The following is a 15,307-nucleotide window of genomic DNA, read 5'->3' on the forward strand; positions in this document are numbered from 1 at the left end:
GGGGAGAGAGGGGACAGTCTTAGCTAGTCCCATGGTTTTCGAGGGGTCTCACTAAGACCAGCTAGTCCCTGATTTAGTCTAGACGAGTGAGACTTAGTCTCATTAAACCTAGTCCCTGTCGGGAACAAACATGGGACTAGACTAACCCTTAGTCCTGTCCAGTCCCGTACACTTTAGTGAGGGCAAACAAACGCCCCCTAAAAGAACAAAGTCACTCAGTACTACAGTTTGGTGATATTCCTTTTCACTTGGAAGTGAGAGGTCTTAGGTTCGAATCTCGTGGATGACGAATTTGATACCAAATTAGGCTACCCATTGTGTGACTTAGTCGAACTCCTCCTCCCCTTAGTGTAACAATATCAATGTACTAAAAAAAAAAAAATAGTAAAAGAGCAATAACAAGCCTCTTGATATAACAAGAAATTTTTTGTTACTCCTTTAAGATTTGTTTTTAATTAAAGAAATCGTCCCCCCTCCCTCCCCATCGGCATTGCCTTCATCTGTCATCCCTTATCCCTCATTTTCCCTCTTTGTTTTTTCATGGACATTGCTTGACGAGAGGGCTAAGTTTTGTAGATCGAATTGCCTAGATTTGAATAATTAAAGAAACAACTCACTGATATACCAGAATTGCCATGTGAAGGACAAGGTTGTTAGGAAATTTCTGGATGGTATTTATATACATGATTGAGAAGATGACGATTGGTGAAGAGAGATTTGATTTAGGGTTTTTTTTATCCTTTCCCATTTAAGCATTTTTTTTTTTCATGTTTAATCAAATAATAGATGATGTGAGGATGAAATATGAGAGCACAATAATAATTAAATTTGAGTGTGAAATATAATTTATCCTAATTTAGTTAGAAGAGTGACAAATGATAGCAAATCCCATTTTGCTCCAAACATTTTCAAAAAAAAAAAAAAAACCTGCCTCTTAAAACAGATCATAAACGTCGGCCGTCCATCCAAAATCCTCCTCATTCAGCGGGGCGTGGTGGCCCCAAAGCTGCTAAGCCTGCTATATCCCACCATCGCCAAAACTTCGACGCGTACCGAAAAACGTCAAGCCTTTACGTGTCGGAACACTCACTGTCATGGCTCCTAAAGAACAGAAGCCTCACCCGTTCCCTTCCCGCCACGTGTCTGCGCGAAGCTTGGAACCTTCGCGGGAACAAGCAGGCATCACACCGTCCGTCCTCACGTACGTCGATCGAGCGATCGTAGCTGTAGCATTCTCAGCCGCTCGGCCCGCTGCCACGTGGAGACGAGGACACGTGTCTGAAAAGTATCGGCTCGTAAAAGATCTTATTCCAAGGGAGCTACGGGACAAATATCCTGTCTCCGTAGCTACGAAGCAAAGCTCTTGCGTTCTATAAATGCAGGAGTTTCACCATTACCTTTCTCTTACACAAATATTTCAAATCGGAACCAAAAAACGATCTGAAAAAACAAAATTCAAAGAAGTTACCGACTGAAAGGAGAATCCGAATCTCCAAAAGGAAAAGGCAGAGGCGAAAATTCAAAATTGTTCTAAAAGTTTGAATTTTTGAAATCAATTTACTTTTCTCTCACTTTCTGGGGTTAATTTCTGTTTGGCTACGAAGAAAATGGCGTTGAGCATGACGCATCAGATCGGCGCACTCTCTGGGACTCCAGTTACGACGACCGAAGCCAGCTCATCATCCGTTGAATCGGTCAGCACGTCGCCGATGTGGAAGTCTCCGGCGGCTAGTCCGACTTGCAAAATTCAGAAGCCGGAGGGGATGGACGGGTTGTCGCCGCCGTTGAGCCCGTGCAGATCGCCGGGTCTCGGGTCGAGCCGGGCGGATCTGTCGATGGCGTGCAGGGCGTTTGCGACGGAGGTGGAATCACCGGTTCTGGAGCACCGGGTGAGGGGTGCGCACGATAAGGGCACGGGAGTGCCGGTTTATGTGATGATGCCGTTGGACAGCGTGACGATGAACAACTCGGTGAACCGGAAGAAGGCGATGAACGCTAGTCTTCAGGCGCTGAAAAGCGCGGGGGCGGAGGGTGTGATGATGGACGTGTGGTGGGGTTTGGTGGAGAGGGAAGCGCCCGGCGCGTACAATTGGGGCGGGTACGCTGAGCTTCTCGAGATGGCGAAGAAGCACGGCCTCAAAGTACAGGCTGTGATGTCGTTTCATCGGTGCGGCGGGAACGTCGGTGACTCCGTTACGTGAGTTATTTCTCTCTCACTTCATTCTAATTTTTATTGTTTTCACGTATTTCTCGGTTGGTTTTAATTTTTACTTTCACGTGCGATAGTGGAGCGTGGATGCACGCTCCTTGTGCGAAATGAAAATACATTTTGGCATTAGATATTTCTGGAAGTTACTGTACTACATTTTGGCCTGACTCTAACACGTTTGGAAAGTGAAACGCACTAGAAAGATTCTTACAAACAAACTAGCTTATGCCTACAACCACAACAAGTGTCCCACTGACAGGGCACGAGTTGCAGCTTCCCCATAAATATAAATAAAAATAAAATGTGAAAAGTTCTGAATTCGATATTATGAGCTGGTGAGTTTGTTGAATTGTGCTTATGGACAAGGTAAAATTCTCTCTAACTTCTCTGGTTCAGAAATGGTGGATAATCATGATTGGTCAACAGTTGTCTCACCTCAACTTTGTTATCTTTGATGTTAGATATATCTTAACATTATTGGCCATCAATAAAATGAAATTTAGATCTATTAAATTACATTATTATCTATCAATTCTTTGTGTGATACAAGACTAAATAGTTTTTTCACTCTATTTTGATTGACAAATAACGTTCTATTAATTGGTAGTTTTGATATGCACTAAAAAATAATGTCGTATTTTCCATTTTTATTGGCATTGAGCTTGAAATTACATTGTGACGAGGAATTTTGGAAATTTGTGGCGATATGCTGAATAGTGGTCTATATTTGTTGAATACAGCATTCCCTTACCCAAGTGGGTTGTGGAAGAGGTTGAGAAAGATCCAGACCTTGCATACACTGATCAGTGGGGAAGGAGGAATTGCGAGTATTTATCGCTTGGCGCTGATACCCTCCCAGTCCTCAAGGGCCGCACGCCGGTCCAGTGCTACGCCGACTTCATGCGTGCCTTCCGGGACAACTTCAAACACCTTCTTGGTGACACCATTGTGGTAATACTTCCCTCTCTTTTGTATACTTGTTTGTTTGTCTAGAGAAGATACTTGGGCGGTAAATGTGGCACGATCATGGCACACGTAGTCGCTGTAAATCCAACGAACAAGGAATGCCAAGAAAAAAAATGAGTGAAACTTAATCGATAATGAATGTATTCTCTCTTTTTTACAAGACAAATACATGTGTCTGCAATGGTGTTAAATCTTTAGTTAGAAACTGCAGATACATGCCTTGCTTGTTAAGCTAAATTGTTTCAAATTTCTTCTCAGGAAATCCAAGTTGGAATGGGTCCAGCAGGTGAGCTGCGTTACCCTTCGTATCCCGAATCCAATGGGACATGGAAATTTCCAGGAATTGGCGCCTTCCAATGTTTTGACAAGGTATCTATTGCCCCTCTCTGTCTCTGCCAGTAGCTCTTAGTTTTGTACACCGCGGCTAATATATAATGTACCATGATGCAGTATATACTCAGTGGCTTGAAAGCTGCTGCTGAAGCTGCTGGTAAACCAGAATGGGGTAGCACAGGTCCCACTGATGCCGGCCACTATAAAAACTGGCCGGAAGATACCCCTTTTTTCAGAAAAGACGGTGGAGGCTGGAACAGCACTTATGGTGAATTCTTCCTCGGCTGGTACTCCCAAATGCTCTTGGACCATGGTGAGAGAATACTTACCTCAGCTAAGTCTATCTTCGAGGAGGCCGGTGTAAAGATCTCAGTAAAGGTTTCAGGCATCCACTGGCATTACGGGACCCGGTCCCATGCCCCTGAGCTCACAGCAGGGTATTACAACACACGATTCAGAGATGGTTACGTTCCTATTGCGCAAATGCTAGCACGCCATGGTGCCATCTTCAATTTCACTTGTGTTGAGATGCGCGACCACGAGCAGCCACAGGATGCTCAATGTTTACCAGAGAAGCTTGTTAGGCAAGTGGCTATGGCCACACAGAAAACAAACGTACCACTTGCCGGTGAAAATGCACTGCCAAGGTACGACAACTACGCACATGAACAGATATTGGAAGCATCATCTCTGAACGTTGAGGGCAACACTGAAGGCAACCAAATGTGTGCGTTCACATACTTGAGGATGAACCCGCATTTGTTCCAGCCCGATAACTGGAGGCGTTTTGTGGCGTTTGTGAAGAAAATGAAGGAAAAGGGTAGCCACAAGTGCCGGGAAGAGGTGGAGAGGGAAGCGGAGCATTTTGTGCACGTTTCAACACCTTTGGTGAAGGAGGCTGCCGTTCCCCTTATGCACTAAGAATGCAGGACTAGGCTTTTAGCTAGCTTGCTTCTACCGCAGTCAAATCTAGTGATGAGTAGTAAATCGCACGGTCGTATACGAAGGTAAAAACATAATGGCAAGACAGTTGCTTCTCCATTCCCTGCATAATTTCTCAATAGCCGATTTATTTAATCTGTGGCTACGGAAAACGAGTAGGGGCGTGTGTGTACTATAGGATTTTGGGGGTAAATGTTGGGATTGTTTGTATCAATACCCCCGTAAAATACCATTTCTATCCTCTTTATTAAGCTGTTATGGAAAATGCGTAGGGGTGTATTATGTATAGATAACCTCTTTCAAGTTATATTATCGTGAGCAAATTAATAAAACCTAATTGGAAATCATGTAAAAAGTATCCTATATTGAATCTATCGACATTTGTGGTCTCTACTCAGACCCTCTCCTAGTCCTAGACTACTCTCTCTCACTCACACTGATTTTGGCACCACCACCTCTCTGTCGTTGCTGACTCAGAATCCACCAAGAATCACCAACAGTGCAGCCAAGCGCCCCTTCCGAACATCGAGCGACGCCATCGTTGCTGACCCGAATTCACCAACATCCCATCATCCGCCCACCCAGATCCGCTGCTACATCACGTGCACACGAACCCAGAACCTGTATCAAACCGTACCTGCTGCTGCTACCTGACAAACCCCAAAATTCTACAACACATCGCACACCCGTTGCGTCTTGCCAGTTTGAAGTCCTAGCCCATATTCGTGTGTCCATCATGACCTGCACAAATTCCTTCTTGACGAATTTGCAACAACTGTACCCGCCGGCACACCTTCGTCGCTGCTACGTTCGCACTTGTTTTGTGCGTTCTGGAGAAAACCCAGGAATAGGAGACACAGAATAAAAGAAAAAAGATAGAAAAAGAAAATCAAAAGAGTAGGAAAGAAAACAAGAAAAATAAAATTATTTGTTTTGCTTTTGGCCCACACGGGCAAGAACAAATTGATTGGTTTTTCAATTTGTTATTATTTGTTAATTGGTTGTTTGTGGTTGTTGGGCTTCTTTCTTGTTGGCCCATGATATTTGAAGCTGCTTGGGCAAAATTTGGGCTTTATCCATCACCAATTGACGTACTAATTGAAGTTGCTTGGGAATATGGTAGTTTGGGGTTTTACCGCTCCAACTCGATTTGTTCGAATCGGGCAAAAGTGTAGGATCAATGGTGATCGGTCCAATTGTTCTTCAGATTTTTCTTGTTGTACCTCCATTGCCGAAGTGAAGGTAGATTCTGAACATATAGCTGAGAAAGTGTTAGCCTTTCTTAATGATACATGTAATGATGGTAAGGTTTTAAAGGTTTTTGCATCTGTTACGAATAATACATAGATAATTGACTCTGGTGCTACTGAACGTATGCTTTGTGATTCTAGATAGGTACAAACTCTAAAACCATCTCCCAAAACTGTCGTGAGTGTTGCCAATGGTAATGTTGTCCCCATTATCGAAGAAAGCGATGTCTTACTTTCTGATACCCTGAATCTTGATTCTGTGCTTGTTCTTCCTTCCCTTGACTATAATTTATTATCTGCTACTCAAATAACTGTTACCCTACATTGTCTTGTAATTTTTTGGTCTTCTTTTTGTGTTTTAAGGACATTCGAACTTGCAAGACGATTGGTTATGGTATTAGAAAGGGGAAGCTGTACTACTTGGAGCTGACATCGAGCAGTTCCCGAATGTTGACTCAAGCTCTTGTAGTGGAAGGAAATCAAGGGGATAGGAATAAAGCTTCAGAGATTTGGTTGTGGCACCGTCGACTTGGACATGCTTCGTTCGACTATCTGCGGAGGTTGTTTCCTATTTATTAAGCATGATATTTCTAACTTTAAATGTGGTGTTTGTGAAATGGCTAAAAGTCATCGTACTTTGTTTTCGCCTAGTTTGAATAAAAGTTCAACCCGTTAATGATAATTCATTCTGATGTTTGGGGACCATCTAAAACTGCTACACTTGGTGGTGCTCTTTGGTTTGTTACTTTTATTGATGACTGCACACGTATTACTTGAGTTTGTTTGATGAAGTCAAAAAGTGAAGTTACTTATTTGTTTCAGCAGTTTTACAAAATGGTACAAGTACAATATAAGTCACAAATACAGGTTCTCAGGAGTGACAATGGCGGCGAATATGTAAACTTTGAACTTTGTGCTTTTCTTGATCATCATGGTATTGTTCATCAAACTACATGTCCATATACTCCATAACAAAATGGTGTTATAGAACTCAAGAATCGTTAGCTTCTAAAGGTTGTTTGCGCTTCTTTGCTCGAGGCGCATCTCCCGTTATCCTTATGGGGAGAAGCTCTCACCTCAACTGCGTATCTCATGAATCATGTTCCATCCCGATCAGTAGACTTTCAGACCCCGTTCTAGACTCTCTCTTCATATGTTGATGCTCCTACAGTTCCTAATCTTCCACCTCACGTGTTTGGCTATGTGGCCGTCGTTTATCTTCATAAACAGAAGAGAAGTAAGCTTGAACCTCGTGCCTTACGGTGTGTGTTTGTGGGGTATGCCTCAAATCAAAAGGGGTATCGTTGTTATCACCCTCTGACGAAAAAATTGTTTGTCACTGTGGATGTTGTGTTTCATGAGAATGATATGTACTTTGCCAATCCCGATTCTTCACTTTAGGGGGAGAATCAGACAGAAGTTTAAACTCTTGATTATACTATTCCAAATATAGATAGTGTGAATGATTTGGATTTAAGTGGTGATGCCTTGGAAATAAGTGGTGATCATTCACACGAAAATAATGATGTGAATGAATTGGAACTGAGTGGTAATGTCTTGGAGACAATTGGTGATCATTCACATGGAAACAATGTTGAAAACCTTGAAATAGACAAGTCGATATGGCTAGATAACTCACTGCCAATTTCCTCACCATCGAACAATCCTGTGTCACTAGCTATCTCACAGTCGATCTTGAGTCCCAATAACCATAATTAATCGTCTTCGATCTTGAATGCACCACCACCACGTCATCTCCCTGATCACGTCAACTGAGGTATTCCAAAACTTACTTAAGAGGCTAACCCTAAATGCAAAACTAGGTATCCGGTGAGTAAGCCCAACCCTGAGTCTAATGTATTATACCTGTTAAGTAATTATGTGTCTACTGGTCACCTGTCAGAATCAAATAAGTCATTTGTGCGTCAATTATTACTATATCTATTCCTAACAGTGTGCATAAGGCTTTAGCTGATCCATGTTGTTAATCAGCAATGAATGAAGAGTTGAAGTCTTTGAAGAAGAATGCTACCTAGGAGATCACAAACTTGTCAGCTGTCAAGAAACTTATGGGATGTAAATGGGTCTATACGGTGAAGTACAAAGCTGATGGGACAGTGGATCGCTGCAAGGTAAGACTAGTAGCAAAAGGATACACTCAAAAATATGGAATTGACTATATGGATACATTTGCCCTTGTGGCCAAGATCAATACAGTCCGTGTTTTGTTTTCCTTGGCTATAAATCTTAATTGGCCATTAAAACAGTTCGATGTGAACCAAGTACTAGTAGATAAAGGGAGGTATCAACGGTTAGTGGGAAGATTAATGTATTTGGCACATACTAGACCAGACCTTGCTCATGCCTTGAGTATTATTAATCAATACATGCATGATCCAGGAGAACAACACATGAATGCAATTATGAGAATATTGAGTTATTTGAAAGGAAGTCTAGGGAAAGGGATTTTATTTAAGAAGAATGGTCATTTTAGTATTGAAGGTTATACAGATGCTAACTGGGTTGGTTCGAGTGACGATATGCGCTTAACATCAGGTTACTTCACCCTTGTTGGTGGAAATCTGGTTACTTGGAGAAGCAAGAAGTAAGGAGTAGTAGTAAGGTCGAGTGTAGAAGCAGAATACAGAAGTATGGCCCTTGGTATTTGTGAGATTTTATGGCTTAAACTACTACTACAAGATTTGTGTGTCAAACATAGTCAATCAATGAAGTTGTTTTGTGATAATAAGGTTGCTTGCGATATTGCTCATAATCCAGTGCAACATGATAGAACTAAATATGTAGAGGTTGATAGGTTCTTTATTAAAGAAAAGCTAGAAGGTAAACTAATTGAAGTGCCTCTAATAAGAACAAAAGATCAAATAGCTGACATCCTCACCAAAGCAGTTTCTAGTGAAAAGTTCTCTAAGTTTCTAGACAAGTTAGGCATGTGTAACATATATGCACCAACTTGAGGGGAGTGTTGACTTGTATAGTTTCCTATAATTTAGGATTTCCTAGTTTAGGATGGATCTCATGTAATATGGGAGAAACCTCTTTGTAATATCATGTAATTATTCTTCCCTATTTGGTTAGGATTAATATTGTATATTATACCTCTTCCTGAGAAGAATAAACATATCATTCAAAGCATTGTATTGAGGGAGAGAACTAGGGGTGGGTAAACATGGACTGATATGCAGGTTAGGGCCAGGGTATTTACAGGGTGGACTAACCCATTTCTAACATACAATTAATGGCATGATCTAATTATCTTTCTTTCTCCATTTCTCATTCTCCCTCCCACCTCCACTCGACTTCTTGAGACAGAGAGTAATTGAGTCGATTCAAATTCGACTGTGTCGACATCATAGTAGCCAGCCACCGCACGACATCCCCTCATCATTGTCTCCCGACTCTCTTCCCGTCCGCTCATTCGAGAGTTGCAACCATCACCACTATGGGACCATGATTTTCTGAGCACATGACACTTGGAAAGAAGGATTGGAATGCTTGAAGCCATGGACCCTACCAAACTTTTGCCAGGCTAGGCTTAACGCGTATTAAAGTACTTGTATCCCAAGTAAGGAAATCCTAATTCAAGTCAAATTATGATATCTTGGGAATTATGCAAGTAATCCTAATCCTAAGAAAATTGGATATCTTCTAGATAGTTTCTGGATTTAATGAAGATTGCTTTCCATAAAAGGACTCTCAACATCTCTATAAATACTCTAACCTGGGTATTTATCAAGCGACGTCTCTCTAACTCTCAAAGGAATCAATGACAAATGCAGATACACCTCTCACATATTCTCTCTACGCCTAAAAGAGAGATTTGGAAGTGCTTTTAAAATGGTTGAAACTGCTTTTAGTGAAAATATTTTTGAATCCAATCATTAGTAAGTGAATCTTAGAAAAACACTCGATTCCTACAAGAAGCACATCTGGTGCTTCTATTATAGGAAGCACTTCAAGTACTTTTGGATCCAAAAACATTTTCTCTAAAAGTTCTTTTAAATTTGAGTTATAAGTTTCTATGTGACGTGGCAGAGTGAGTGGTAAACACTGTTCAATAAACATAAGATAACCACGTATAAAAGAAATTATGTTTGATTCAAATTTTGTAAGATTGTAACACATGTTTTGTTTTAACTATAGACAATATATTTCACTCATCATATCATATGATGCTATATAAAAGTTCCTACTCAAGTTTTTCTCGTCCCCAAGCGAGTGATTAGTGGTGCATAGTCCTTTCCATTCGAAGGACCATGCCAAAAATAGGAACTTGCCCTACTAATTTTCACTCAATGCCCCATTTCAACAGCAGAAATACACGCTGCAGATAGACTCGCTCCCAAATCCATGTCCCACTGCTAATTGGAACCATAACTTAGTGTATATATAGACGTTTTCCAATCCGAGTTTTACATCAATCAAGAAAACGTTTACATCATTAAGAAAACCACAAGTATTCTCATTAATAAATTTTTGAGAGAAAATGTCCAGCATGCAGCAACCATTCAATGCAGGCCAATCCCAAGGCCAGGGCCAGGTATGAGATTGATGTTTTCAATTCAAGCAGGGTGTTGTTATTTCCACCCACCTGTCATATTCTCTCACTCGTTGACTATTGAAAATGTTCATGACAAATGGATATAAAGTGAGTGGGGAAATAAGACAAGTGTGTGGGTGCAAGAACACTTTTAAGCTGCAGAACGTAATTTATTAGATGATCATCGTACTCGTGCTGTATATGTAATACAATGCCATATGTTTTATGTTGTTGGTGCAGGCTAAGGCAGAAGAGTGGATGCAGTCCACACAGGAAACAGCACATGAAGCTAGGAACGCAACAGCTGATGCAGCTCAGTCAGCCAAGGAGTCTGCTCAGCATGGAAAGGACCAAAGTTCTGGATTTCTTCAGCAGGTTATAAATATTTCTTGATTAATTGTTAACTCCTTCACTCTTTTGACATGCGTGAGAATTTGAGTGATGCTTAAGGGACTAAACTAATTCAGTTTAGATGATCACAAATTATGTGAGGGTCAAATCCACTTATTACATCAATTTGTATATTCAGCTGTCTATAAACACGTAAATTGCCTAGGAATCAGCTAATGTGGTCTAAAATTTTGATCCCTCAAACATTTTCGAATAATTTTCAAACACATGCTGACTATAATACAAACAAGTGGGACGGTCATCAATAAATCTTGCAAACTTTCTGATAGAGCTATTCTCAATTGCCACAGACTGGAGAGCAAGTGATGAACATGGCACACGGTGCTATGGACAGCGTGAAGAACACACTTGGAATGAATGAAAAGAAATGAAGAAGATATATACCAGCAACAGCCACATCTTCCTAATACGATTTGTGAAGATGTGTGGTATCAACTAATTAGCATCTACATATGTACTTCGATGGATATAGGGTTTTGTTAATTAGGAGCATTTCTTTCTCTTGATTCCTTATCGTTAGGGAGACTCAAGTTAATTTGTCTGTCAGTGTCAGACTGAGAAGTCTTTGAAAGGAAGCTCATGTCATCAGTTGGAATAAACTCTACAGATATATTCTTTAGTTTGTTTTCCATTTTTCTTCCACATTACAGCAATCAATGTAATAAAAGCTTAACAAGTACTGCAATATGCCATGCAATGCAAACAAATTGTTTTCTTTAATTACCTTTGTTAACTCCATAATATATCTTCTGTTAGTAATCCTATAACACCACCAGGGAGTTAATTTCAGTATTCAGTGCTCGACGCTGACACCCAAATCGTTCAAAATTCTTGTCCAAGTGAACTACTACTAGCTCCCTATCAATTCATCTAAACTTCTTCCTAATTAGTTGCTCAACGCTGATACCTCAAACTCCTCTTCCTTCATTAACAAGTTGCTTTTATTGTTCTTTCTACCTAGGCTTAGGGTTAATTTCTTGTGATCCCCAAGTTAAAATCAACAGAGGACCAAACCGAAATCCAGTCCAGCAAAATATATATTAGGAAGCAAATCAAGCTGATCTGAACTCCAAATTGACCTTTTTGCATTAATCTTGACAAACTTGCCTCTCCAACATTTATTGCGCTCCAAAGAAACTTTGTTCTTCATGCATGGGATAATATATACATACATATATATATATATATATATATATATATCTGTATGTAATTATGTATCTCAGTCATCATCATTCACTTGCATACAAGAGCCGGTCGATCATGGATCCTTCTATCTAAGGATACCGATGATGATGTGTTTCATTTTTGTAATCTTGAATGCAAGATTTGAAACTTGAAGATGAGCAGTTACACCATGGTAATATTATCTCCCTTGGATCTTCTAGTGACTGCTTTTCTTGAGGACAAAAAAACAGCTTTAGCAGCTGGGGGTTGTCTTCTAGCTTTTTATCCATTATATTGGTATTAAGAAAAAAAAAAAGTATTTTCTCAATTCAATAATGACGGTTCACTTTCCGTACTACCAAGTAGTCCGGAGCATTGAAGAAAAGAAAATTTGCATCCGTTACTCTTAAATCCTTTCTTTGGAATTCAAGTCCCTCGCCCACATGTTGAAGCTTTTCCAAATACTATTAGCATTTACATACCCTGTAAGTAAAACACACAGAACGCCAATAATGTGTTTTGTACAATCAAATTCAATGTTAAGTTCTTTAGAATTTTAAACAAAATTAACTAACATTTTGTTTTCATTTAACTTGTTTGTTAACTATTTTTAGTTTTCAAAAACTGAAACTACAAGCTACTTTTTTTTTTAATCATTTGCCACACTTGCGTGGCTGTTGGAAGGTTTGACACTCATCCAATTACAGGAAAACGCTTTTAGGGAAAATGACTGAAATCACTTTTAGAGAGAATGTTTTTGGATTCCAAAAACACTTAAAATCCTAAACCCTTATTAGATTGGTGCTTCTTACAAGAAGTACTTAAAGTTTTTTTCCAAGATTGACTTGCATTTTACTGAGCATTGGTTCCAATTTTTTATTTTATTTTTATATTTTTTATCAAAAGCACTTTTAGCCATTTTTAAAGAACGTCAAAATAAGCTTGACAATCAGATCCTGTTTTCTTGCTATCAATTGCAACAAAAAAAAAAAAAAAAAAAAATTTCTTGGGGACATGGAGATAAGAATAATTTTATATAAAAATTATCAAGAAGTTACCAGTTTGGTCCAAATTTCTTCTCCGATACATATAATTAAATTAAATTTGTTAATATGACTAAGCAACTCTTTGGAAAAATTAAATATGACTAAGTCGGCGCTTTCTTAGATTGGTAGTACGCTCACCACTTTGTTAGGGTTAGTTAAGATTATTCTTAGTTCCTTTTATTTTCCTTTCTAGCTCGGGTTACCTTTTCGAACCTCTCTTCAAGATCATATGCCAATGGAGGACCCAGAAAACGTCCAATCAAACCAAATAAAACGTTGTACATCAAGATGGTCTGAACTTCCAATCGACCCATGTGCATTGATCTCATCAAAGTAGTCTTTTGCAAACGTATTGCGATTCAAAGCAGTTTGTCCTTCATGGAATAAGGCCGTCAAATTTGTATCGCATTCGTCATTGTCATTGTCGTTCCCTTGCTTACCGGAACCACCATGGATCCTTCTTCCTCAATATACCGACGATGATGGGTTTCGTTTTTCAAGTCTTGAAGGCAAGGTTAACAGCTTGAAGAACACACCCGATGAGTTACGCCATGGTAATAGTATCTGTCTTGGATCCTCTCAAGGATGGCTGTTTTTCTTGTGGAACAAGAAACAGCTACAGCCGCTGCTCTTAAATCCCGTCTCTGGGATTCAACTCCCCCTCCCACGTTTCAAAACGTTTTCAGATATAATTAGCATTCAATACAAGACGCAGAGTGCCGAGAGAGAGCTTTGTACAATCAAATTCAAGACATCTACTCATGCTAATAACCAAATTCAGGGCACGGAAAGTTACAATGTTGGCTCAGCGAAAGATTTGGCGAGACACATCAGCAAAGTTGTTCTGTGTTCGAGACCATCTTGCAGTAGCAGCAAGAAAAATATTGGAGTTTTGGTGATGTACGACTTCACAGATAGGTGGTTGAACCTATATAGGAATAGTAATTATCTTGCGTTTTGTACCACAACAGATCGTAGGTGGAGAAAACTTGCCAAGCACAGAACGTAAATTGACGTTACCAGCTATGACAATCAGGTTTATGCTTTACACCAAAGCTATTATGTCGAAGTCTGGGATTTCTCCAAGTCCTTTCTCAATAGAAAGATGATAATCTGGCCTGATCAAAGAGCAAAAATTCCTAATAATTACAGGGATTACATAATCAAAACAGGAGAAGATGTATTCCGAGTTGTGCGGTTCTACAAGGATTTTTTCAGTGAAACAATTGCGTTCCATATTTATAAGCTGGAATATTTGATAGATGGTAAATCGAGATGGATAGAGGTGGATTCGATTGGCAAGAGTGCTTTGTTTTTGGGTTTGAAACAGTCCATAGTAATGAGCTCTGCACACGATGGCTTAGAGTGGGATGAAAATTCAGTTTACTTCACACATATCATTTAGGTGTGTTTAATTTGAAAAACAAACAAGTTGAAAAAGTTTGTGATCTTCCAAAGGGCCCTGCACCACCTGTTTTTTGGATTGACCTGAATATGCTTCAGCATTGCATGCTAGGCTAGGGAGGAATTAACTCTGCCTGGGGTGAGGTACATTCATCGGTGTTTTCTGCAGTACTAGAGTTCAATTATTTGAATCGTCTACTTGTCAGTTTTCATTTTTTTTAGTATTCGGGAACCAAATAACTCATCAAGTTTTCTACTTAAAAATTAACTGAACTAAACTTTGTGGAAGTCTTGGAGAAGTGAGTGATTTTGACCTGCAGTAATTAGCGAGATGAAAGGTTTGAGTTTCATATCATCAGCTTTCTTGGGATCCTGATGGTGGATTACCTCAAGCAATTTAGTTTTAAATTTATTCGATTTGTTGGAATTGTTTTGTTCAGGATAATGTTGAAAGACAGGAAGTTGATGCTGCAGATTGTAAGGCAGTAGATCTTTCAGAGTATGCTATCACTTCCTTTTAATATACGGGACGATGTATTCCTAATTGTGCGGCTTTACAAGAATTATTTCAGCGAAACAATTGCGTCCATATTTATAAGCTGGAATGTGCTATAGATGGTAGATCAAGATGGATAGAGGTGGAATCGACTGGTAAGAATGCGGTGTTTTTGAGTTCGAATCAGTCCACAGCATACCTTTGCAGCTGGCAGTAATGAGGTATGCACATGATGGTTAACTCAGAATGGGAAGAAAATTCAATTTACTACACACATATTGGCAGGAATTAACTAGCAAATTGGGAAACTTAATTTCTTTGCTCGCTTGAGTGATTCAATTTTTTTCCCTGAATGAATGCTGGTCAAGAAATTTCCAGTTAACAAAATTTTTGGTTTTTCTATTTCTTTTTTTTTTTTTGGAGAATTACAACAGACGAGATGATCATGATCCAAATTTTTGGTTTTTCTATTGCTCCCATCAGTTTGTAATCATGATCCAAATGCAGTGGATGCACTGCAAACATTCT

The 15,307-nt window shown here is 39.6% G+C and overlaps 2 protein-coding genes across 2 annotated transcripts; both read left to right on the forward strand.

The window, feature by feature from the left end:
- The first annotated feature begins 1,334 nt into the window (after positions 1–1,334).
- On the forward strand, positions 1,335–4,805 carry LOC137730853 (beta-amylase 1, chloroplastic). Its single transcript, XM_068469843.2, has 4 exons — positions 1,335–2,197; positions 2,950–3,160; positions 3,434–3,544; positions 3,626–4,805. Exons 1-4 carry the CDS (start codon positions 1,608–1,610, stop codon positions 4,427–4,429), a joined length of 1,716 nt encoding a protein of 571 aa, XP_068325944.2. The 5' UTR covers positions 1,335–1,607; the 3' UTR covers positions 4,430–4,805.
- Positions 4,806–10,122: 5,317 nt separating this feature from the next.
- Positions 10,123–11,389, forward strand: LOC148690048 (uncharacterized). Its single transcript, XM_088688150.1, has 3 exons — positions 10,123–10,258; positions 10,499–10,633; positions 10,960–11,389. Exons 1-3 carry the CDS (start codon positions 10,205–10,207, stop codon positions 11,038–11,040), a joined length of 270 nt encoding a protein of 89 aa, XP_088544276.1. The 5' UTR covers positions 10,123–10,204; the 3' UTR covers positions 11,041–11,389.
- Positions 11,390–15,307: the final 3,918 nt, after the last annotated feature.

Source organism: Pyrus communis, chromosome 16 (assembly GCF_041283825.1).
Source record: "Pyrus communis isolate YQ-2024b chromosome 16, ASM4128382v1, whole genome shotgun sequence".
Taxonomy (NCBI): Eukaryota; Viridiplantae; Streptophyta; class Magnoliopsida; order Rosales; family Rosaceae; genus Pyrus; species Pyrus communis.